Source organism: Poecilia formosa, unplaced genomic scaffold (assembly GCF_000485575.1).
Source record: "Poecilia formosa unplaced genomic scaffold, Poecilia_formosa-5.1.2 Scaffold289, whole genome shotgun sequence".
Classification (NCBI taxonomy): Eukaryota; Metazoa; Chordata; class Actinopteri; order Cyprinodontiformes; family Poeciliidae; genus Poecilia; species Poecilia formosa.
In genome coordinates, this window is record NW_006800228.1 from 640,718 (window position 1) to 663,411 (window position 22,694).

General features: G+C 39.1%; 2 protein-coding genes across 8 annotated transcripts in view; both read left to right on the top strand.

The window, feature by feature from the left end:
• Positions 1-6,817, top strand: part of st3gal5 (ST3 beta-galactoside alpha-2,3-sialyltransferase 5) — a 24,925-nt gene extending 18,108 nt beyond the window's left edge. For both annotated transcript variants that reach the window (XM_016681700.1, XM_016681701.1), the window contains exons 4-8: positions 1,058-1,267; positions 2,138-2,274; positions 2,949-3,135; positions 4,742-4,900; positions 6,216-6,817. In XM_016681700.1, the coding sequence (XP_016537186.1) occupies positions 1,058-1,267; positions 2,138-2,274; positions 2,949-3,135; positions 4,742-4,900; positions 6,216-6,473 (951 nt within the window). In that variant the 3' untranslated portion in view covers positions 6,474-6,817. The remainder of the gene's footprint in view (positions 1-1,057; positions 1,268-2,137; positions 2,275-2,948; positions 3,136-4,741; positions 4,901-6,215) is intronic.
• Positions 6,818-8,682: 1,865 nt separating this feature from the next.
• LOC103151705 (long-chain-fatty-acid--CoA ligase 1-like) overlaps positions 8,683-22,694 on the top strand; it is a 15,978-nt gene continuing 1,966 nt past the window's right edge. The window contains exons 1-21 of one of the 6 annotated variants that reach the window (XM_016681696.1): positions 8,683-8,775; positions 9,560-9,584; positions 11,155-11,253; positions 14,729-15,016; positions 15,624-15,738; positions 15,972-16,036; positions 16,418-16,519; positions 16,631-16,730; positions 17,073-17,248; positions 17,488-17,520; positions 17,600-17,651; positions 17,729-17,802; positions 18,866-18,943; positions 19,038-19,172; positions 19,928-20,062; positions 20,889-20,984; positions 21,063-21,135; positions 21,208-21,296; positions 21,386-21,502; positions 22,267-22,410; positions 22,503-22,607. In XM_016681696.1, the coding sequence (XP_016537182.1) occupies positions 14,822-15,016; positions 15,624-15,738; positions 15,972-16,036; positions 16,418-16,519; positions 16,631-16,730; positions 17,073-17,248; positions 17,488-17,520; positions 17,600-17,651; positions 17,729-17,802; positions 18,866-18,943; positions 19,038-19,172; positions 19,928-20,062; positions 20,889-20,984; positions 21,063-21,135; positions 21,208-21,296; positions 21,386-21,502; positions 22,267-22,410; positions 22,503-22,607 (1,884 nt within the window). In that variant the 5' untranslated portion in view covers positions 8,683-8,775; positions 9,560-9,584; positions 11,155-11,253; positions 14,729-14,821. Of the gene's footprint in view, positions 8,776-9,559; positions 9,585-9,881; positions 11,297-14,728; positions 15,017-15,623; positions 15,739-15,971; positions 16,037-16,417; positions 16,520-16,630; positions 16,731-17,072; positions 17,249-17,487; positions 17,521-17,599; positions 17,652-17,728; positions 17,803-18,865; positions 18,944-19,037; positions 19,173-19,927; positions 20,063-20,888; positions 20,985-21,062; positions 21,136-21,207; positions 21,297-21,385; positions 21,503-22,266; positions 22,411-22,502; positions 22,608-22,694 lie in introns of those variants that run through there. The other 5 variants (XM_007571887.2, XM_007571889.2, XM_007571886.2 and 2 more) reach the window with 5 other exon arrangements.

Consider the following 22,694-nt stretch of genomic DNA (forward strand, 5'->3'; position numbering starts at 1 on the left):
AAACATAAGTGCAATCATTTGCATATTGAGAGTCTACAGAGGCTGATAATCTCCCCACTCTGCTCCTGGATTACCGTTTAAACTTTTGAATTTTATGTCAATTCCACATTAATTAAATGACAGAAACTAATTCTCTCACTGCGTCTTTGATTCATTTTGTCCAGCTGCAGACTGTTGGACTATCCAATCAGAGTCAGGTATTGTGTTTGTGCTTTTAATCAGTTTTCAGTTAACTAAATTCAAGTCTATGGAACACAAAATGTCACTAAAATCACTCTGTCCTTCTAAAATCTTTTAGAAAATCGTAAAAATGCACTGAATCGTAGCGAATTGTATTGCTCAACAAATATTGTGATACATATCGTATCGTGACCAGAATATCGTATCGTATTGTGAAATTATTGTATCACTACACCCCTACCCTGCACCCCTTTAACTATTTGGTTTTTTATTTGATTTCTGTTTGAAGGTGAAGTGGAAGTTATTGTTTGTAGCTGGTGTTGGGTGACGGTTAACTCTTGACTAAATGACACTTGTCTGTACATCTATTAATTGTTCTGTAATCTGCTGAAACAATGGAGGTGTTTACATGAAGAGAGACGTTAAAAGGTCAACAGAACTGCATCTTCATTTGAAATGTCATAAAATACACACAGAGCCAAAACCAGTTCAGCTCCTTTTAAACTTCACTCACCACTCCTTCACGTTTCTACATTCCAATGGAAAACCATTAGCTTGAGCTCGTGACCTCACGTTTTACTGGTATGTGAAATTTAAAGGTGTGGAAAGCACAACAAACACAAAATAAATCAAAGTCAGATAAACGTTCCGGTTTGTTACGGTTTGAGTTGTAATAAAACAAACAAATGCAAAGCGTGATGTTACAGGACTGCAAAGCACAAGAAGCATATTGTTTATCCTTCTGACACATGACGCCTCCCTGGAGGTGACTTATGCTGCAATATTCTGTGGGTTATGTAACAACAAAGCAGATGCGTGCACAGCACAGGTTGTAATGATGGACTATTTGTTTGCCTGTCTTTGTCTCGCCCTGCAGCTGGTGCATGAGAACGTGCACCGAGTCTTGGAGGGCAGGTGTCACCCCAGACGCAGCAGAGAGAAGCTGCTCGCTTTGTTCCCGTCTGCCAGCGGCGCCGTCCAGCCCTTCCTGTGGAAGGACCAGCCGCTCCCTGACCGGCTCCTCCTTTACCCGCCGCCGTTTGGCTTCAAAGGGCTTAAAGGCAAAGTCGAGAACCTGCTGACACTGGTGAATACAAATACCACCAAGACAGGTTTTACTGTTAACTCAGAAGAGCCACACTCCAACTTGCATGGTTTCAGTTGTTAGTGCAATATGTGAAGTTGTGTAGTAAGATTTAATCTCTGTTCACAAAGTGCACTTCCTAAAAAAGGAAGCTACAGATATCTGAGCATTAGCATCAGCTGATACAGAAAACCCATGTTGAATTGACTGAAAACATTTCCTTTTTTAAAGAAACGCAGACATAAATGTACTAAATTATACATTTACTTGCTAAATCTGCACAAGTGCAGCTCACTTACATACACCAATGGCTTTAGAAGCTTGGTCAACTTGTAAAAACAAGACAACTTTAATTTGTTCAGTCAGTTCAATTAGGAGTAGAACAGCCAATGTAAAAATAAATGATAAAGAAACTGAAACGATTAAAGAAAATAAAAAATAGGTCAAACATGTAACAAATGAACTGCAACAAACCTTTTTAGAAATGGTTCAGAAAATACAATCAGGGATTCTAGATATAATGCTAAAATAAATAAAACAAGACAGGATAGAATTAGACTGAATAGATCTGCTCTTATTGATCAGTCAGGTCACCAATACCTAGTTTAGAGTTTGTTTTTATTTTTTCAATATCAATGCAAATACAGATATTAATATCAGATTGGCATATCTCTCGTGAAAATGTTAACCACTGAGGAGGACAGGCACATTAAACAGCAAAAACTCACAAGAAACCAAACAACCAACATGAGCGTCTCTGCTGTTGGTTGATTGGGTCATCTTGGGTTTTGCTGTCTGCAGCCTCAGTGGATTCTGGTTAAAGCAACAAAGTCTCTCAGAACATCAGACCTGATCAGCTCTCTGTGCTTCCAGCTGCCAGCGGCCAACCCTGACGTGGGACCAGAGGAGGCTTCTGAGAAGTGTCGCCGCTGTGTGGTGGTGGGGAACGGGGGCGTCCTGAAGGGCCTGGAGCTCGGTCAACACATCGACCGTTTCCACACCATAATCCGGTCAGGCTTCGCTTTCGCTTCTGGTAGTTCTGCAGGAGACTTGACAACATGCAGAGTGACCGAAACTGCACTCAGACTGAGACCTCCTGGTTTTTGTCTCTCTTAACAGCTAGGGCTGAAACAATTAATTGTGATTAATCGATTATTGCAAATAACTGTTTAGTAATCCATTCATTATCTAGAGAATACAGATTTAAAAAATGCCATTTGCTGAAAAAACACAGAGCAGTAATTAAATCAAAAACATTTTGCATTTAAGACTTGGAAAAAAACTTTAAATAAAAGTTGTAAAAAAAAAAAGTTTAAGCTACTTTTGCTGCATTGTGATGATGTTAAGTTGAAAAGCATACCTTTTGACATTGATGTTAGAAGTATCAAATGATCAAGTGTACCCTAATGGAATACTACAGTATTGCATTTTAGGCAATAAAATATTTATCATTTCAAAAGGAAATTAAATAGTTTAGCTGTATCTTTTAATGTGTTATAAATATTGTATAAATAAAGCTTCAGTGGTTAAATAAAAAATTAGCAAATTTTTTCGTCTGATTAATCGTCAGAATAATTGACCAATCAAATAATCATTAGTTGCGCCTCTAATGGTAACAAACTCCAGTCTTGCTCCTGTTTTAAGCAATATTTTGATTTTCTTCTCCTGTCTCTGTGTCTTTCAGGTTGAACAGCGGCCCTCTGGGAAAGCACACGGGCGACGTGGGGAATCGAACCAGCATCAGAATGAGTTATCCTGAGGGCACGCCCCTCCACTGGGCAGACACAGACCCTCATTCTGTGTTCGTGGCCGTGATCTACAAAAGCGTTGACCTCAGCTGGATCTCAGCCATGATCAGGAAGCTTGGCGTGGTGAGTGGCTGGAGCGTTGGCTTCACCGTCATTGTTTTCCTGCTTTGTCTGTTGTGAGCCAGCAAGATAAAATTTCTATTTTTTCATATTCATCTGCTGTATGTAAATCTGACCGACAAACATTTGGTTTGGTTAGATAAATAACTAGACATAGGCATTGATTTTTTTCTTTTTCCTTTTTGTTTTCCCAGTCATATAAGTTCTGACTAGAGGTGTGCCGATTGATCGGCCACCGATCATAATCGGCCAATTTCCGTGAGAAAGTGTATGATTGGTGATCGCCGATCATGGTCTCTTGTTGCCGATCACACAAACTGATCACCTGCATCTCATTTCCCAGCCTGCCTGTGCAGCTGGTCTCCTCTTTCCTTCACATTGTGCAAACGTGTAGCAACAAATCCTAAGCAATGTCGTGTGGAACTATTACACACTGAGTGAATGGGGAAGTTTGTGTGTTGCGGCGGAAAATTGAAGCACGTGGGGTGAAACGCGTCAAAATGCATCAACACGACAAATCTAATATGGCATAAAAACAATGACATACTTGACGGAGTTTGGCTATATCGAGGCTCACTGCAGTAAGAAAATACATATGGAGCGATCAGATAGGTAAAGCAGCGCACAGCTACCGGATTCACCCGGATTAGCATGAAGGTCAGAAAGCTAAACAAATAACCCGCAAAACTATTTAAGTCTTCGAGCTGCGATGTAAGACGCTGGTTCTGCTCTTACTGTTGAACCGCTGCTACGCTACAGATAGTAATATTTGACAGACGGAGCGCCGCTTCTGCTCCACCTGGTAGTGACTCTCACACCAAACCTCTGCTTAAAGCTGCAGCATCTAACTTAAAAAACATAAATTTTACATGCGTATTAAAACTTTCGCTGTCCTAACATGAGACAGATAATCTCTGAAAAAAGAATCGATCTCCTCTGCCTCCTCCCTGTTCTGCATAATTACTCCGCTCAGTCAGAAACAGCCAATCAGAACTAGCAGTAATCAGCTAGCCGCCATGCTATCAAGAAGTTTTCATTCAGTAACTCAGGATTGTTTATTGTAATGGAACCTGTTTTATGTTAATGTTAAGTTTTATACTTGAATTTTTTGGCAATGTTGAGAGGATTTATTTTGACTTTTTGCATTATTTAGCCTCTTCAGAGCCTTCATATATTTTCAGTCTGTTAAAGATAGTATTACAGATAGCAGTACGAATTGCACAATGCCTGTTTTGTTTTGTTTTTTTCTTGGAAAAAGTTATTAAACAAGTTTTTGTCTAAATTAAGGTGAATTCATGGTTCCTTTTTCCACATAATGTAACCGGTAGTGCTTATGATTTAAAAAAAATAATTATGTGATCAGTATCAGTGATCGGCCCTCATGGGTGATCGGAATCGGCAGGAAAAAACCTGATCAGCACATCTCTAGTTCTGACACATCTAACGTAGATCTAAATAGTAGATTGTAGATAGTGCTTACCCATAATGCATCAGTGTTGTCTAGTATTTTGTTTGGTTACTTAGAGCCGATCCAGTCGTGATACTTTACCGATGCTTGACGAGGACAGCGTTTCCTCTTTAGCAATCAAAGTGCTGCTTTGTGTTGCAGTCGTTTTGGGACTGGTTCTTCTTCTGGCAGAGAGTTCCACGGGAAATTCCTCTAGATCCCTCAAGGTTCCGACTTCTGAATCCCGACGTCATTAGGCAGACTGCCTTGGACTTCCTGAAATACCCTAAACCCAGGTGGCGCCTGTGGGGCTGGGACCAGGTACAGCTTAGTTCAAACCATTACCTGAGGAATCAGGGTGGACAAAAAATGGGACAACAGTGAGACAACTGTTCACTGTTGTCTCATTTGTTTTTTTTAAATAGCTCTAAAACATTCTGGAAAAAAGCTTAAAGTGATCAAAACAGTAGTAATATCTGATCCACTCAGGATTACCAGCTGTAGGTGGGTGAAGCTCTTCAATCTGATGTTCAAAGAGAAAGTTGGAGTGCAGTTTTGTTTTAAGAGGAGTCTGTAGATGTACCGATCTAAAACTGCAAAGATTAAATCAAAAGGCATCATCCGTCTTAATATTTTGTCTCTGCAGACAAAGCGACACATTTAATGTGTCCTCATGTTTCTTTATATATGAAGATGTATCGCCCCCTTGTGTTATGTTTTGTGAACTGCGGCATTTAAATCAGTTTGTACAGAAGTGATGTCATTCATCAAATGGTGTTTCCTGGCCATTTCTAGCAGACAGGAGGGAACAAAGTGAGCTCATCCAAAGAAATGACATCAAGAATGAGTCAAAGGTGCTGCTAAAAGCCAAATTTCTCTTGATTTTAAAGTTACAGTATCTCAACAAATTACTGACATGCTGAGAGACACAAACACAATATGAAATGTAGTTTTCATTTAACTTTATCTCCAGATGTAATGTTTGGACTGCAACTAACAATTTTTTTAGTAATTGATTATTCTGACAACAGATTAATTGGACAAAAAGACAATTTTTTTGTAGATTTTTCATTTAGCCAGATTAGCATTTCTATACATTATTAAATACATGAATTAAGAAAATATTTTGTTGCCTAAACTGCAATTGCGTAGCATTCCTCTTGTGTACGTTTGATGATTTGTAGCAGTTTTTTAAAATCTTGAATGCAATGTTTTTATTTGAATAGTTTAACGATTAATCGATTACAAAATTAGTTGAGAATTTTTTACAGTCGTTGATTAATCACGATTAATCATTTCAATCCTAATATTATGCTTCTGTATAATTCCCCAAAAGGCCATTTAAAAGTGATAAATTATAAATTGTGGAGGAAGTCCTGTGCTCAGCTCCATGTCCTCCTGCTGCAGAACATCAAGTATTTTAAGTTGAACCTGAAACAGCCCTTTAGTTTTTCACTACAAAGGAGTTGTGGCTTATGCACATCAGCGTTAGAGCGACTAGTGATAAACCTATAAAGATAATTCACTAGAGTTGAGATCAGTTCTGTAGATCATGTTTTACATTTTTAATTAGATTGTACTTAAAAGTCAAAGCACAGGGGGGGATAAAATATGAAGAATCTTAATTTCCTTGCAGAATGTACCGACGCTGGGCATGACTGCACTGAGCTTAGCCAGCCTGCTGTGTGACGAGGTCAGCTTGGCGGGATTTGGCTACAACCTGTCCCAGCAGGGGGCGCCACTGCATTACTACGACAACCTGCCCATGAGGCTCATGCAGCAGGAGAAGATGCACAACGTGGACAAAGAGACTCAGTTCCTGCACAGACTGGTGAGAGAGGGGGTCATCAGCGACCTGACCGGAGGAATCCACTGCCCCTTCTGCTCCAGCTGACCCCGTCCTGCAGGTATTTCACTGCTCTACAAACTCTGCTTTTGAAACTTTGCTGAAATGCATGAAAAAAGGACAAAGAAGAATTAAGAGATTTTATGCAATTATGGTCATAGTTTATACTTCAGTTTCAGATCTCCTGACAGATATTTGAAGCTGGCTTCAGATATTTTATTTTTATGTTGTGAAAGCTGTTCATCATACTAATATTGTCATTTTCAGGTCTTTGAGAACTAACATGAAATGTTTTATTTTGTTTTTAATAAACAGTTATTTATTACTGACATTTCAACTACAATCCTAAATAATGTTGATGACACAAAGAAATAAAATATGTAGAAGATTTAGTCGTGTGTGCTTGTCTGGTTTATTTTTTCTAAATCAACTAGGTTCTTTTTTGTTTGGTTCCTGTACATTTAATTCTTGTATTTGAATAACGGACATCCAAAACGCAACCGCTGGTTAGCCACCACCACAACCAGTCGAATGTGAATTGTTTGCATGGACTTAATGGTTTTCAATATAAACCAAAGACATCTAAAGTTTTAGCATAGGCTCAGCTAAATTGTCCACCCATCTAACTTAGCTTCAGGCTAAATGGCCAGATTTAACAGATTCAACATCATCAAAAAATGAACAGTTTCCTCCTTCAAAAAAACCTTTTAAAAAATAAAAACAAAAAACTTAACCACAGAACTATATACAGGCAAAAATTACAACCAGATTTTTGCTAAAGTTATTCATAAGGTTCAAGTAGTAACTTAATCCAAAGTTGCAATTTTCCAAGTAGCATTGGGACCTGGAATTGCTTTGTTTTCTCATCTAAATAAATGAAGCTCAGTGCAATTGGAACATTTAATCAAGATAAGATGACAGTAGCTCAGTATAAAGTGATTTAATCCTATTAATTGTAATTTGTACATCATCTGTGCAGCGATGCAAGGAGAAGTGACACTTTTGAAAAGTAGAGCGGAGGGAACCATTTATATTACAAATGGTCTGTGGCCAAGAATCCAGCCCTGAGGCGCTTTGGAAAACGACTGTAGTTTTCGAGTAACATAAATAAGAATAGTGAATAGGATAAAAGGAGAAAAAACATGATTTAGAAAGAACACACATCTTTTTTTTCTGGGATCAATGGTTCAACATTAAAGTCACGTACAAGAAGGAACTACCAGAATATCTCAGATCCAGTGGAGTTTTAGAGATTTACAGAATTTAGGCACATGCTAATTCACACCTCAACCATTGTATAACCTACAGTTTATACCACTACTGTGTAATATTAGGTTACAACACCTTTGATGTCCAGCAGCTAAGAAATCCTACCAAATCTCACTGCATCTTCAGCCAAAAATAGTTAATGACCTGGTGATATTTATAAGCTCCAAACTTCACATTGAAGGTGCTACAATTGGTTCACATTGCACAAGATCTGACAGTGTGCAGGTGTTTGCACACAGGCTAGGACACTCCTGGTTAAATATTAGCTTTAACGAGCTTCTGGGCAATATGCTATCCCAGGGACAGCCTAGGACTTTGTAGTACTCTCACTGTAACTGTAATTCCCATTGAAGATGGATTGTAGCAGTAAATAGCTGCATACGGTTTGGCAGTAAGATGGATGGGGTTTTAGTGTGTTACATTTCCCAGAAATAAAATAGTTTTGCTGCAGCTGTAAAACATAAAACAAACCCCCACTGGAAAATTTATTTCACAAAGCATGCAAATAAAACAAGGGAAAAAATATTAGTACTTGAAAGATATGATGTTCCTATGTGCCTCGTGTGATGTCATTCGTGGCACTGCACATACAAGTGGAAGCTGCTTTAGGGAGGGTAGGTCTTACCTTCAGTAAATATGAACATGCTGGAAAACAGGAAAAACAGTTAACCATGACATGTTAATCTATGTTTAACAAGTCATAGCAGAGGATGGCTGTGACTGTTAGTAACTTTGAAATATGAAAGCCGTCGGTGGAAGTTATCTCCGTCTGTAACGCCACAGGATTAAGCGACTGCGATTTTCAAAATAAACTTGAATGAATTACATAGTTGAGGCAACAAAGGTTACATTCTAAAAAAATGAAATCATGCGAGGCAAAAATGCTGTTTAATTCATTCTTTTATGTTTTGAGCTGAAATTGTGCATTGTAACTCGTTCGTTCTTCAGTTTTAGCTTCAAGTCAGTATTGTATCCTTTATTTTGAAGGGCAAACCCGGAAGATGCGTTCACGAACGAAGCAGCTCCAACTTCAGGTGCGCGTGGTGGAGAGCGTGAAGCGGCGAACTTCATTGAATAACAGGTAAGAAATGTCTGACTTATGTTGCTGAATTATCACTGTGGTACTGCTAACCTTGATACTACGTAGCTCAAACAAAGCGTACTAGAAGTTTTATCCATCTGAAGGAGCACTCAGAAATTAAGTTGGCAAAATATTTAATTACGTTTCAGGTTCAACAGTTTTAAGTTTCAAAGGTGTTTCAAGCACGTCTCGGCTTTAAAACAGCTGTTTTTATTAAGTATTGTTTACATGTATGGCCCGAGTGTCTTTTTGTTTTTATTGTTCCGCGTGAAGTCTGGTCTGTAATTTGTGTTTTATTTAAGTCATGAGTGCATAAAGAGGAGCAAAAATAACAGTTTCGCTGCGTCCATTCTCTGGTTAAGTAGCTTTTCGAAGAAAAAAATCTTAGTTTTTCTTAACATAGTTTTCAGTCATTATTTGTTGTTGTTAGCCTTTTTTCTGTGTTTTTTTTTTTTTTTTTTATTTCGGTCGTGCTTGTTTTGTACGCGTGAGAGTGGTTGGGTCCTCGTGTAGGTGAATTGACAGCTGTATACTTGATGGAACCACTGCTGTGCGCCCTCAGGTGAAAGTTAGCATGTCTCTATCATCAGGAAACGTAAGGCAGGACGCTATTGATAAGAATGGGTGGAGCAGGCATAACAAAGAATTCACAAGAGGTCGGGTAGCAAACTGAAAGCACATTTTAACATGCTGGACTAGTAAAATAAGCCCACTGTGGCAATAAAGCTCAAAGAAATATTTCTGCTTTTTTTCTTCTTTTTTTTACGTTTTCCCTTCCTGTCAGAACGGCCAATTCCTGAGAAGTCACGGTAGGTGATTAGGTTTTGACCCTTGTTTTTGTTTTTGATAGAGCCTTTAATGCGGCTTTTTACCAGAAATTTAAATAGGTCTTAATTTGTTAATTCTTCCTTTACAATACCTGACCAAATATGTAAAATGAAATAAAAACAAAATCAATCAGGTTTTTTTGGTGTCATTCAAAAACTGCTGGGGGAAAAAGTGGAAACAAATAAAAAGCATGAAAATGAATGTGAAAAAAATCTAAGTAGTAAATAAAATTTTAAAAAAAGTAATGATTATTATAACTAACTATAAATAATTTGAAATATTTCAACCAAACAAACCGACTTGCAATTTGTATTACAATTAGTTTAGTTAGTTTACTAAAATATGATCTGTTCCAGGGGCAGAAAGTGGAATATGGAAAGTGTGCGTCAGTCACATTAGCAGAAAGTACTATCAAGCTGGAATACACCAAAAATAATACGGCACAAAAACTGTTGTGTTGTTTTTGTGATCATTTAAAGACAATTTTGAAATTTAACATCTTTTCATCATCTCACAACAGCTTCTCTATCTCTGCTTCAAAGGATCTTCCCCAAAGCATGATGCTGCCACCACCATGTTCAACTATGGGCCCTTTGTGTTCAGGGTGAAGTGCAGTTTTTACCAGGCATCATTTCTGAAAAGAATCATAAGTATTATGAGGATATTTAAGGCGTTTCTGCTTGTGCTTAAGAAAATAAAGGAATAGGATATCTAGCAACCCAGCGGGGCCCTAAGGGGTCTGCTCCACTTCACCTTTCACCTACTTGATAATCCAGCCTTGCACAAGGCGGTGAAATGATTTCTTCAATTTTTATCTCTTACTCTCATTCCCATCAGCTGACTGTTTAATGAAAATCCATAAAATATTACCAATGATTGTTTGTACATAATGTTCCAGACCTGAACTGGAGTCTTCTTTATTTTATTATTCTACATTTACATTTGACCTAAACAAAAATTGGCTCCGTTTCTGTAAATCAGTATTTATTTTTAATATTTAAATAATCAGATTTATCATCGGTTGAGATGATTTGCAGTTTTTCTTTTTCTGACCGAAGGAACAGCTTCAAATTTTACAAATTAGACGAATGAATGGAGTTTGTTATGCAACAAGTTTTAATGTCCTCCGCAGCTGTTTCACTTTGATCAGCTTTTATCTCGGCCCATGCAATCATCTCAGCTGACCACGCTATGGGGTCATAGGTCACTGAGGCAGAGGTGAGACCACTGAGCTGCTCCTTCTTCCCACTTTTCGACACACTCTGTGGGAAACTTTCGTTCACTCCAGTGGTGTTTTAATTGAATGGACCTGTAAGCCCTAAACAAATGTTTTATGAGCTTCTATAAAAGTAATAAAGTAGTAGAAGTTGCTTCTCTCTAGTCTCTTTCCCTATCTTGCTCATTGACCATCTCAAAGGCCAAATGTAAACAATCAGGCCGACTGTCTTGGAGCCGTGGGCCTATCAGAGGGCTTCCTGATGCCTGTGTGATGTGTGATTGGAGGGCTAGCTCTGGCTAACTGTGTATTAACAGGTCTCTGTGGATTTTTAGTGTCACTTCCTCCTCGTGGCAGCAGCAGCAGCAGTGTTGCCGGGGTCGCTGTCCGTGGATGATCACCAGAGATTAAACATCTGCTGCTTTCTGTTCCAGGTTAGTGGCAAACACTGGATAGAACGATAGAGTTTTACTTTTGGTAAGTAGATAAAGATTCCTGTTTGGTCTTCTTTTCCTTTTGTACTTGTTTTTCCATTTTATGTATCACTTTCCAGTTTTAGTAATCTGTGAAATCGGTTTAGTTATTTTACTTAAAGTCTACTGACCAGTCTCTATATTTTAATGCTTAAAACAAAGTTGAGTTTCTCCTGTTATATTATCCATATTTCTGTATAGAGTGAGTAGTCCAGTCTGGGTTTGTTTGGCCGTTTCTAAGCCTCCGTCATGTTCAGTAACAACATGCCTCAGAACTTTGTGTGTTCTTGCTGAAGGAGAAACAATGAAACCGAATACACAGTTCCTCCTTGGTTGATTACAGAGTAAAGAGCATAAAGGGGAATGTTGTCCTCAAGCCACGGCACTGTTCTGAAATTCTGCACATTCAGGTTTTCTTTTTGTCATTCATCTTTAAAATGAGCTCTCCATTGTTTCCTCAACAACAATACGACTCAGTTTTTACCACCATCTTCACTAAACAGCTCCTTTGACTCCAAAAGCCACATGGACTCAGTTGTTGTCCAAAAATGCTTATTAAATGAATGAGTTATTAAACTTTACAGGTGTACCTATCAGAATGTTGTAGCATATTTACAATCTGTAGTCTTTCGGTGCGTTCAAATTCCTTTGATGGCGATGCGACGAAGGTTCCTCCAAATGTGTGACCGCCACTAATTCGTGGTCTTCAACATTTCCACTGAACTCTGAACTGCACAGCATTCTGGGGGATGTAGGCAGAGGAAGTGTTATAGCCTCTCAACCTCTCACCACTAGTTAAGCAAGGTGAGCGGCATCAACTAACCCACTCACTCTTTGGTTACCTAGCAACAACCTGTTGAGCAACTTGTGCAGCAGCAGCTTCAAGTTTTGCCACTGAGCCTCATAACTTCCAAAAAATAAAAAACTGTGTGGAGTAAGAATAAAAAACGAAAACAATGGCTTGAGAGGAACATGTGGAGAAAACAGGAAAGGTCATCTCATCAGTTATCAGTATTTTACATATTTAAAACTAATAAATAATTATAAATATTGACCGATATGAAATGGTTCAGCCATGTTGCCCAGCATACAAGATTTATGTTCCAAATATGTTTTTTTTCTAGCCTTTCAATCAGCAATTATAATTCATCAGGAGAAGATGCAACTTTTCCCCCATGTGTGAGAGAGCAGCAGCTGTAAAAAAAAGATTTTGTTAAATTCTACATGTATTCCTAGAATGACTGATACCTGCCTGTTTCTACAGCTTTCTGTCTGCTAAGATACTTCAGTTTGTTTTATTCAGTCAACTTAAGCATAGAGTGATTTTTTAAAAAAAAATATAATGACTTTAATAGGCTTAGATAATTGCATCTGATGTGTTTTGTGTTCATTTCTTGGCCCAATGCCATGAACTTGAGCCCAGTTTAAGCAAGAGTAATTTTTTCCCCTCACTTTCTCACCTGTAGTGAAACAATTAGGCTCCACCCTGTTCTCTTTTTAAATGTGTCGTTAATCTGAGAGTCTGTTCCCTACGCACCACAATAGATGGGTTAATTCCACCTCCACAGGCTCAGCCTGACATTCTGTTCTTGATGTGTTATAAGATGACAATAGAGCTCTTTGATTTAAATTTTACTGATTACTAACTCATCTGTGCTGAATACTACCTGGTCTTCCAGACTGAAAAAAATTCATGTTGATACATACAGCCTTCTTCCAAGTATTTACAGAGTAAATAAAAGGCAGGAGCTGCTAACTAGATGCACTTTGTCAGTTTATCACATATGACTGCCTGTGTAAAAGCAAGACAGCTCAGTCATTGACTCTGAGGTGGTGGGAAGACTAACATCTGCAAATCAACACCTCAAAAACAAAGCGCACGGCTGCTTATGTCAGAAGAGTAATCCCAACTCCAGAGTCCACCATAATTAATGGGTAAACCATTGAACAGGTGCAGTCTTATAAATACCTTGGGACAATCATTGATGCAAAGCTAACGTTCAAACAGTGTGAATGTGGGTGCAGGAAGAGACAGCAGTGCTGTTACAGCAGTGTTCTTTTCACAGGAAATAAACAGGGATGACACTGAAGAGTCAGTTTTAAGGTTCCGGATGTAAAGACCAAATGTTACCCAAACAGTTTTATCCTGGCATGCCGAGGTGGCACAGGGGTTAAATACAACCCACTTTAGGAAACTTTAGTCCTCAACCCAGCCGTTGCAGGTTCAAATCCCGGCCTGCTGATCTTTGCCGCATGTCTTCCCTCTCACTTATTACCTACTTTTCTGTCTGAGCTCTTTCAAATAAAGGCCACTGGAGCCAAAGAAACCCTTTAGAAAAACAAACAGTTTTATCCTGACTCCTTTCTAGATAACAAAGTCAGGAAAAAGTTTTAATTAAGAAGAAAAAAAATAGCAGGATAGGAAAGTACAGGGTTTATCCCAGTGGCTTATACGCCTGGCTGGCCAACAGGCTTTTCTTATGTCCACACCAGGCTAAGCATTTATTTATTTATTTTAGTTTGTTTTAATGTTTGCCCCTTTTTTAAGACTTTATATTTGATGTGCAGGTATTAATCTTCCAATAACACACAATTATCAAGTGATATTTAAAAATTTCCTGTCAACTTGAAATATTTTTTAACTAAAAGGAAAATGGCAGTCAACCAGTGGCCTACCACCGGGTTTGGAACATTTTCTGGAGGAAATCCTGGAAGTGTTTCAGATGATCACTTATTAATAACCACAAAATTAAAATGAAGCCTGAAAACATGATACTTTAACGGACTGAATGTTCTGTTCTTTGTGTGAAAACTGTTTAAGTGTTTTTTGGTGTTACATTAGTGGCATTGTTATCAGTTGTTATGGCAACAAGTCTGCGCGTAGCGTAGCCGACACAGAGATCGAGGAAAATAAAAAAGAACATTAATGGTTTTGACTTGTTCTTCAATGGTTTTCCCTTTGCTGTGGTGCACTGAACTAAGTGAATAATACCTACATCTCCAGGTTTCATCCATCCATCCATCCATCCATCCATCCATCCATCCATCCATTCATTCATTCATTCATTCATTCATTTATTTTCTAACACCCTTTTCCCGATTGGGGTTGGGAGTGGTGCTGGTGCCTGTCTCCAGCAAACGTTATGGGAGAGAGGAGGGGTCACCCTGGACAGGTTGCCAGTCCATCACAGAGGTCTCATTTAGCTAAATTTAGCTGAATTGTTATGGGTTGTAAAGGAATCGTCTTTTTGCCCTCCAGCGTTTTGCGCATGAATAAAATTTTGGAAGTAATATAGACACATTGCAATAATGTGCAACGTGTCTATATTGTCTTTAGTATAGTTTTCTGTACTTTTTAAATACTTTATCATTATTTGAGCCTACATGCCTCGATGCTGCTGTCACACCTGAATATTTCTGTTCTGTTCTATTCTAGGTCGCCTCCTGACCAGCATCTGTTCATCATCTGCGACCTCTGACCTTTCCTGAGCCCCCAAGCCCACCTCTGTATTTCCAGTGCCACAGCAGCATGCTGAGCCAGGAGTTCCTAGAGAAGATGAAGTCCTTGGACCTGGCAAACGTGAGCCAGTACATCAGTAACATCTCCACCCCCATGTTGGTCAGCATGGGAGCAGTGGCCGCTGCCACCACCTACTACCTGGCTACGCGTCCCAAAGCCCTCCCACCACTCTGGGACCTGCACACGCAGTCTGTCGAGGTTCTGGTGAGTTCAAGTCCAAAGGGAAATTGAACACACTTGTATGGAAAAGTAAAGGTTGGACAGACTCAAGAACAAGCCAAGAAAGCGTTTTTTTTTTTGTTTGTTTTTTTCAAATGACATAGATAAGTTATCTACTACAAAATAAAGTTTAATACTAAATATAATTCAGTTCAGCTGTTTACATGGCATCAACTCATAACAAATGTCACCTCGAGGTTTCTTTACAAGATGCCTTGAATAAACTGGAATGTGTCAATCATTCTCATCCATTCCTGGACAAATGTTTCCACCTCTGGGAAAAGAAATGATTTAAGAAATGATTTTTCCTAAAGACGTGAGCAATCCGAGGAAATTAATCTCTCTATTGCCGGAAAAATCAACTTACAATTTACTGAAGACGGATGATGAAACTGGGACAAAGGCTGAATAGTCTGGTCTTGTACAGTCCAAGGACTCCAAAGTGCTTCAAACTATCATTCACACCGATGGAGCTACATTGTAGCCACATGATCTCTCTCAAAAACAAGCTGAAGTACATCCTAGACAAAAGCCTTCCTCAGTACCTGAAATCTCTTTTATTAGCTTTCATAACATGTGTTGTGTTTTTCAGGGCAGTGATTTTGTGCATCACTCAGCGCTTCAGAAAGAAGACAGTTTTCTGACTCACGTCTATGAAGACGCCAGAACTATGTACGAGTCCTTCATCAGAGGAGCAAGAGTCTCCAGTGAGTGAAATGATGACGAGCTTAAAGCTTTAACCTGGGATATGCCCTCTGACCCACAGCACCGTTTTCATTTAGGTTTAAGTTCAGCAGATCTTCAGTCTCTTGATTATTTTATTTTTACAGTTTTGAAGTAGAAATGAATGTTTTGCAGGTATAAAGCCCTCCTCAACCTGTCTCTTGTTGTTTTTTTCTTCCTCACACTTTGACCCTTCTCCTCTTCTGTCTCCTCCCAGATAACGGTCCCTGTTTGGGCTTCAGGAAACCAAAACAGCCTTATGAGTGGATGTCTTACAAAGAGGTGCTTGTTACACTGCAAAAACACATCTTTTTTTGTCTACTTTCTAGAGCACATATATTATTATATTGGAATTAATTCAAAATTAACTCAGAAGTAACTGTTCAGTAAGATATAGGAATCAATGATTCCTTAATAGTGATGAAAAAGTACAAGTTATAAGTGAAATAATCTGCCACTGGAACTATGCTTTTTAATCAATGTTAAGGAAGTTAAAACAAACACCTATTTCTTACCAGAAAGTTACTTTTATGTTAGTTTCTACTAACTTAGTGTATCAGTTTATCTGTGCTGCCTTAAGATGCCCTGTGTGTGTGTGTGTGCGTGTGTGTGTGTGTATGTGTGTGTCTCAATGTGTGTGTGCGTTTGTGTGTGTTTTGGTAGGTAATAAAGCGAGCAGAAAATCTGGGTTCTGCGTTTCTTCACAAAGGACATTCAAAAACCACCAACCCCCACATTGGTATTTTTTCTCAGAACAGACCAGAGGTACAAACCTTTTTCTTTACCCTTCACTTTGTTTCTTTTGTTGCTTTTTTCCAATCTAACATTAAATATGTTCTGTTCTGTTTTGACACCGTAATGTCTATGTGTGTTTAGTGGACCATCAGTGAGCTGGCCTGCTACACCTACTCCCTGGTGTCCGTCCCGCTTTACGACACGCTGGGAACAGAGGCCATTTCCTACATCATAGACAAAGGTGAAACCCTGCAATATTTTGCTAAATTATTCACATCTTTTCTGGGTTTTTTTCTTCACATTTAAATCAGTTACAAACATGAACCTCAATGTATGTCATATGGAAACCAACACAAGTTAAATATAACTGTAAAGCATGCGTAGATATATCAGGTGTGATATGATTAATCAGATTAATCATTATGAATCGATTATTGAAGTCAAATTATTTGCAACCGATTGTTAACTGGATGCTGGGAAATGTGTAAAAGGTTCAAAGGTTACGCATGCTGCTGTAAGTTAGTGTGTTTTATCCTGTCCTTGACTCAAACCTCCTCTGTACGTCGGGGTTGTGTTTGTGCAGCTTCTATCTCTACCATAGTGTGTGACGTGATGGACAAAGCCAGCCTGGTGCTGGACTGCCTTGCAAACATGAAGCACTCAGTGAAGACCATCGTTCTGATGGAGACCCCCAGCACCAGCCTGGTGGAGAGGGCCCAGCAGGCCGGAATCCACATCCTGAGCCTGCAGGAGATGGAGGTCTGGAGACACTTCTTAACCTCCACGCTTTCATCATGCCTGATTAGTGGATGTTAATTCTGTTCTTTAATCATGTAGTGGATTTTACTTGTTGGGAAACTTTTATTTCTCTCTCTGCTGAGTTGTTTCCAATCTTTATGTCATCATTTTCATTTTCCCTAAACCATTTTCAGTTCAAAGGAATCAAATGTCCTTTTCTCCCCTCTTTTACTGTCTTGTTTTACCTTCCTGTTCCTCAGGCTCTTGGTCAGACCAACTACAAGCAACCGATTGTAAGTAATACCAACTCTGTCCAGAATTTTCCAATGCTAACAAACATGACCTTAAGCTCTTCTGTTTGACCCTCGTTAGCCTCCTCAGCCTGATGACATGGCGGTCATCTGCTTCACCAGTGGAACCACAGGTATCACACTCCGTCTGAACTGCACACTAAACACCTTCATTCATGACCAAAACATCCATGCTGCTGTTCATTTTCAGGAAGCCCGAAAGGAGCGATGCTAACACATGGCAACATTGTGTCCAACTACTCTTCCTTCATCAAACTGACAGAGGTGAGAGCTTTTATCTGGACTCACAATCCAGATAAAAACGCTTGTTTTTCACTTCTTTAAATTAAACTTTCAGCTTCTAAGATTTGCTCTGATTCTTATCAAGGAGATGTGGGGAAGCATAAAATAATTTACTTTAAAAACACAAAATCTTACCAAGTATTTTTGCGCTAGTTTTTTTCTGCAAGTATCTTAGTTCACTTAAAGTAAGACTAAACTAGCTTACATGTAACTTTTCAGTACAAAATAGGAGTTTTGTATCAATAATTCCTTACAATTGATTTTAAAAAGTTGTATTTATAAGAGAAATAATCTGGCACTGGAACAAGATATTTTAACTTAAGAGTTATATTATTTTAACTTATAAAATGGAAGAAATATCTTCTTCCACTGGCAGATTAATTCGCTTATTGATGAAAAAGTTTGAGTTATATAAAGGAATTATTGACTTAAATCAAGCTCCTCTATCTTGCTGAACAGTAACTTATAAGTTTGATCTTATTTCAAGTGTACACAGATATTTGCTCTAGTAACTAGAGTGAAAATATTTGGCAGGATTTTGCACTTTGAGTGGGAAAGAAACAGCATAACAAATCAAATGTAAATTGATGTAGCATCAAACATGTGAACCAAAAGACCACAGGTATGTTCCAAAACAAATGAATACAAATACTGCAGAAAGGAGCCATCGCTATGAGAAACAGCAGATCCTATGTCAGATTTATGTTTTGTTTTTTGGCAGCCTTCAGGCAGCTAACTCACAGAGGAACCACACCCAAAACAAACATGTAGCGCTGCATGTTTGTTTTCTTTTCTTTTATTGTGTTATTTCTGTTCCATCTGTCACTCAGAAAGCGCCAAGTGGTTTGAGAAGAAAACAGCTTCCACTTTCATATTTTATTTAATGTTAGCATGTTGGATTGTTTAGCTTTCCTCCTTGATCCACTTCTTCTTCTATACAGTCATATATTTTGACAACATTAGGAGACTTAATGCTGTATTTTCTGCCTGTGAGATAAAATCACTCACCTGATGTTTTTACCTTCCTTGCTGTCGTCTCCTGTAGTTGTGCTGTCCGCTGAATTCCAGCGACGTCCATATTTCCTACCTTCCCTTGGCTCATATGTTTGAAAGAATAGTCCAGGTACATCCAAGGTTGCCACCTTTTAGTAACTCCATCATCTCCACTGCAGGAACACGCTGCAAAAACTGTTTTCGGTGCCATCTTTGTCCAACAGGGGGTCATGCTGGTGCATGGAGCCAGAATCGGCTTTTTCCAGGGAGATGTCCGCCGGTTATCGGATGATCTGATCGCGCTGAGGCCTACGGTGTTCCCAGTGGTACCCAGACTTCTCAACAGGATGTATGATAAGGTGAGTGAGCCACCATAACATCTTCTGGTAGCTCTATGATAGGTCTGTAACTAACGATTATTTTAGTAATTGATTATTCCATCAGTTGTTCTGACGATTAATCGTATAAAAAACTGAAACATTCCGCAGATATTTAACCTTAGCCATTTTTACACTATTAGAAATACAGTAAAAATGCAAATAAGCAAAAAAAAAATTCCTGTTATCAGTAACAGGAATTTTATTGCCTAAGATGCAACAACAGCATTCCTTTAGTGTACGTTTGATCATCTGGAGCAAAAGGAAGCATCTGCAGCTAAAAAAACATACAAATTACTAAGCTATTGTTTGTTTTTTGGATTAATAACTGGATAGCAAAAGGTGCTTAATATGACATTTTTTTAATACAGAATCTGAAGTGAAGTTAAAACTCCCACTTGAGTTCTGGGTAGTAGATATGTACGTGCAAAGAAGGTTCTTTCATCTTAAACGTAAAATGTATAGATTTTTATATAGCTTAGGTTCAATTATTGGCCACTTTTAGAGTCTGAAAACTCCAGTTATTGATTAACCGATTTCAATAATCGATTAATCACGATTAATCGTATCAGCTCTAGGGGTTTTAGATCTACCATGTGATCGAAAGGGGGTTGGGAATGATGAAGTCCACCTTGTTTTCACTGACTGTTTATATATATGTGTGTGTGTGTGTGTGTGTGTGTGTGTGTGTGTGTGTGTGTGTGTGCGTGCATGTGTGTGCGCGCGTGTGTATTCAGATCTTTGGGCAGGCCAACACGTCTTTGAAGCGCTGGCTGCTGGACTTGGCCTACAGGAGGAAGCAGGCAGAGATCGAGAAAGGCATCGTGAGGACAGACAGCATCTGGGATCGACTCATCTTCAGGAAGGTCCAGGTACACAGAACCAACGCACCCATCACTTCTGTTTTTCTGCTGCAGAATTCTCTTCTGGGGACAGGAAGTCCTACTGGTCACATTGTTCCTCAAACCAAAGGAAACAAAAAATTTTCTCAACACGTTTTTAATTTTTCATTGTGTAAGTGGCAGCAGTAGTTGCTGGTCATTTTTCTCCTTGTCGCGTTTCGGTTCTGGTTGTTGTACCTGACTATAACAAAACAGAGCCGTCTGCAGCCGAAACATGGATTAGTTGGATTCACCGAGTGGCAATGATGTAAAATAATTCTCTGCAATCTGCCACCTAGACTTCTTGGGGAAAGATTACTTACATTTAATTATTGCATTTAATTATTGCTTTTTTTTGTTTGTTTGTTTTATAGATGTATGGTTTTGCAACTAATATATTCCACAAAGAGTGGAATATATTGGCTTTTTTTTTTCAACATAATTATGTTTGATAATGAGCCCTCCATTAATATTTTATGAAAGTCATTTGGCCCAAATGTGGATCAGAACTAAAATTCATTGTAATATGACGTAATTTAAAGTTTCAAAAACTGATACAATTAAATTATGCGACACGTGAGCATTTTTATGAAGTTTTATCCCCATGCTTCATAAAAATACACTACTACAAAGTAGATTAAACCCATCAAAGCTGTGATGTAAGGCATTGTTTCTGCTGAAACACTAAGATATAAACATCATTGTAATAATAATTCTCAATCAGACTTTGCTGATCAGGTGCAAGAGCTTGTTGCTTTTTTGGCTGATTATTGATTATTTTAGATTTCTCAGTAGTATCCCACGCTGCCCCCTACAGGCCAGCCTCGGAGGCCACGTGCGTATCATGGTGACAGGAGCGGCCCCCATCTCCCCTACAGTCCTCTCCTTCCTCAGAGTTGCTATCGGCTGTCAGGTAACGGCTCTGCTGAAGGTTTTCTCTCTGCTGCTTCATAAATCAGATCCACATTGATCCAGTCTGGTTGCTCTGCAGTTCTACGAAGGCTACGGCCAGACGGAGTGCACCGCCGGATGTACGATGACCCTTCCTGGCGACTGTAGTGCAGGTAACGTTTTGCCGCACGAAGCCATGTGATCAGCCAGTAAGATGTGAACTGAGAGCGACCTCTGCTCAGCAGGTCACGTCGGACCGCCTCTGCCTTGCAACGCCATCAAACTGGTGGATGTCACTGAGATGAACTACCTGGCTGTAAACGGGGAAGGAGAGGTAGGACACCAACACCAGCCAATGGAATCGCATGGTTTTGTTTAGCCCTCTCTCCCTTCTACATGTTGGTGTGTGTTTTTGTTTTTTAGGTGTGTGTGAAGGGTCCAAACGTCTTCCAGGGCTACCTGAAAGACCCAGAGAAGACGGCAGAGACTATAGATGCAGACGGATGGCTGCACACTGGAGACATTGGGAAGTGGCTTCCTGTACGTTTATCCAACTTCATTTATTCTCACAGTTTTTCTATGTGAATTATAGTGATATGGCTTAAATATAAAATCTCAAGATCATGTCATTCAATTTGAATTGGCTTTTTTTTTTCTCACTGACAGGAAATATTTTCAGAAAGTGGCTTTTTTGTACAAATCCCTTCTGGGAGTTGTACAGTGGAGTACTAGGGCAAGGCTACAACAATTTCTGTTAAATTATCAGAATATAGTCACAATATTAGCAGAATATAGATGCATTTTTACCAGAAGAATGTACTGAAATTATGAGAATGTTCCTAGACTTATCAAGATCTGACGTGACCAGCTTAGTCAGTGTTGTTTTCTCCATTTTTTTTTTGTTTTTTTGTTGCTGTTTTTCATTTCAAAAGTACTACTTAGTTCCTCTTAAATTACAACTTCATTTTGGATTTTATTCTTGTAATTTTAGATAAAGTTTGGCCCTAATGTTCCATTGTAGAGTTGACCTGAATTCCAAGTCCACATATATAGAAGCTTTAAAATGCACTTGTCAAACAAGATGACGGCCTTGAGCAACCCGACATCACACTGAATTATGAGAACCCAAGGAGTGCATCGGTTGTGGGGAAAAAAATCCAGATTTTCCAAAAATTAAATCTTTATTGATTAATCACTTGCCCCTAATGTGAATCTAACTTTGTTCCTGCTGCTTCTCACTGCGTCCTTATCAGAAATCTTGGTGTTGCCGGGAATAGTCACGCAGTACACACATCTGTTCACAGAACGGCACGCTGAAGATCGTCGACAGGAAGAAGCACATTTTCAAGCTGGCCCAGGGCGAGTACATCGCTCCTGAGAAGATTGAGAACATCTACACGAGGAGTGATGCAGTGGTGCAGGTGTTTGTGCATGGAGACAGTCTGCAGGTCAGCCATCTTGAAGCCAAACTGTTTTGGTTCCTCTCAAACTCATCTCAGGCTGCCTACCATGTTGAGACAGGTGTAACTGTTGTCTCCAGGCTTGTCTGGTAGCAGTGGTGGTTCCTGACCCCGACTTCCTGTGTAGCTGGGCCAAGAGGACGATGAGGCTGCAGGGAAGCTACCAGGAGCTGTGTGGAAAAGCGGTAATCCCAGCAAACTGCACACCTTTTCTATGATCACTTAATGACAAAGCCAATTGTCAGAGCTTTACTTATATATATATATATATA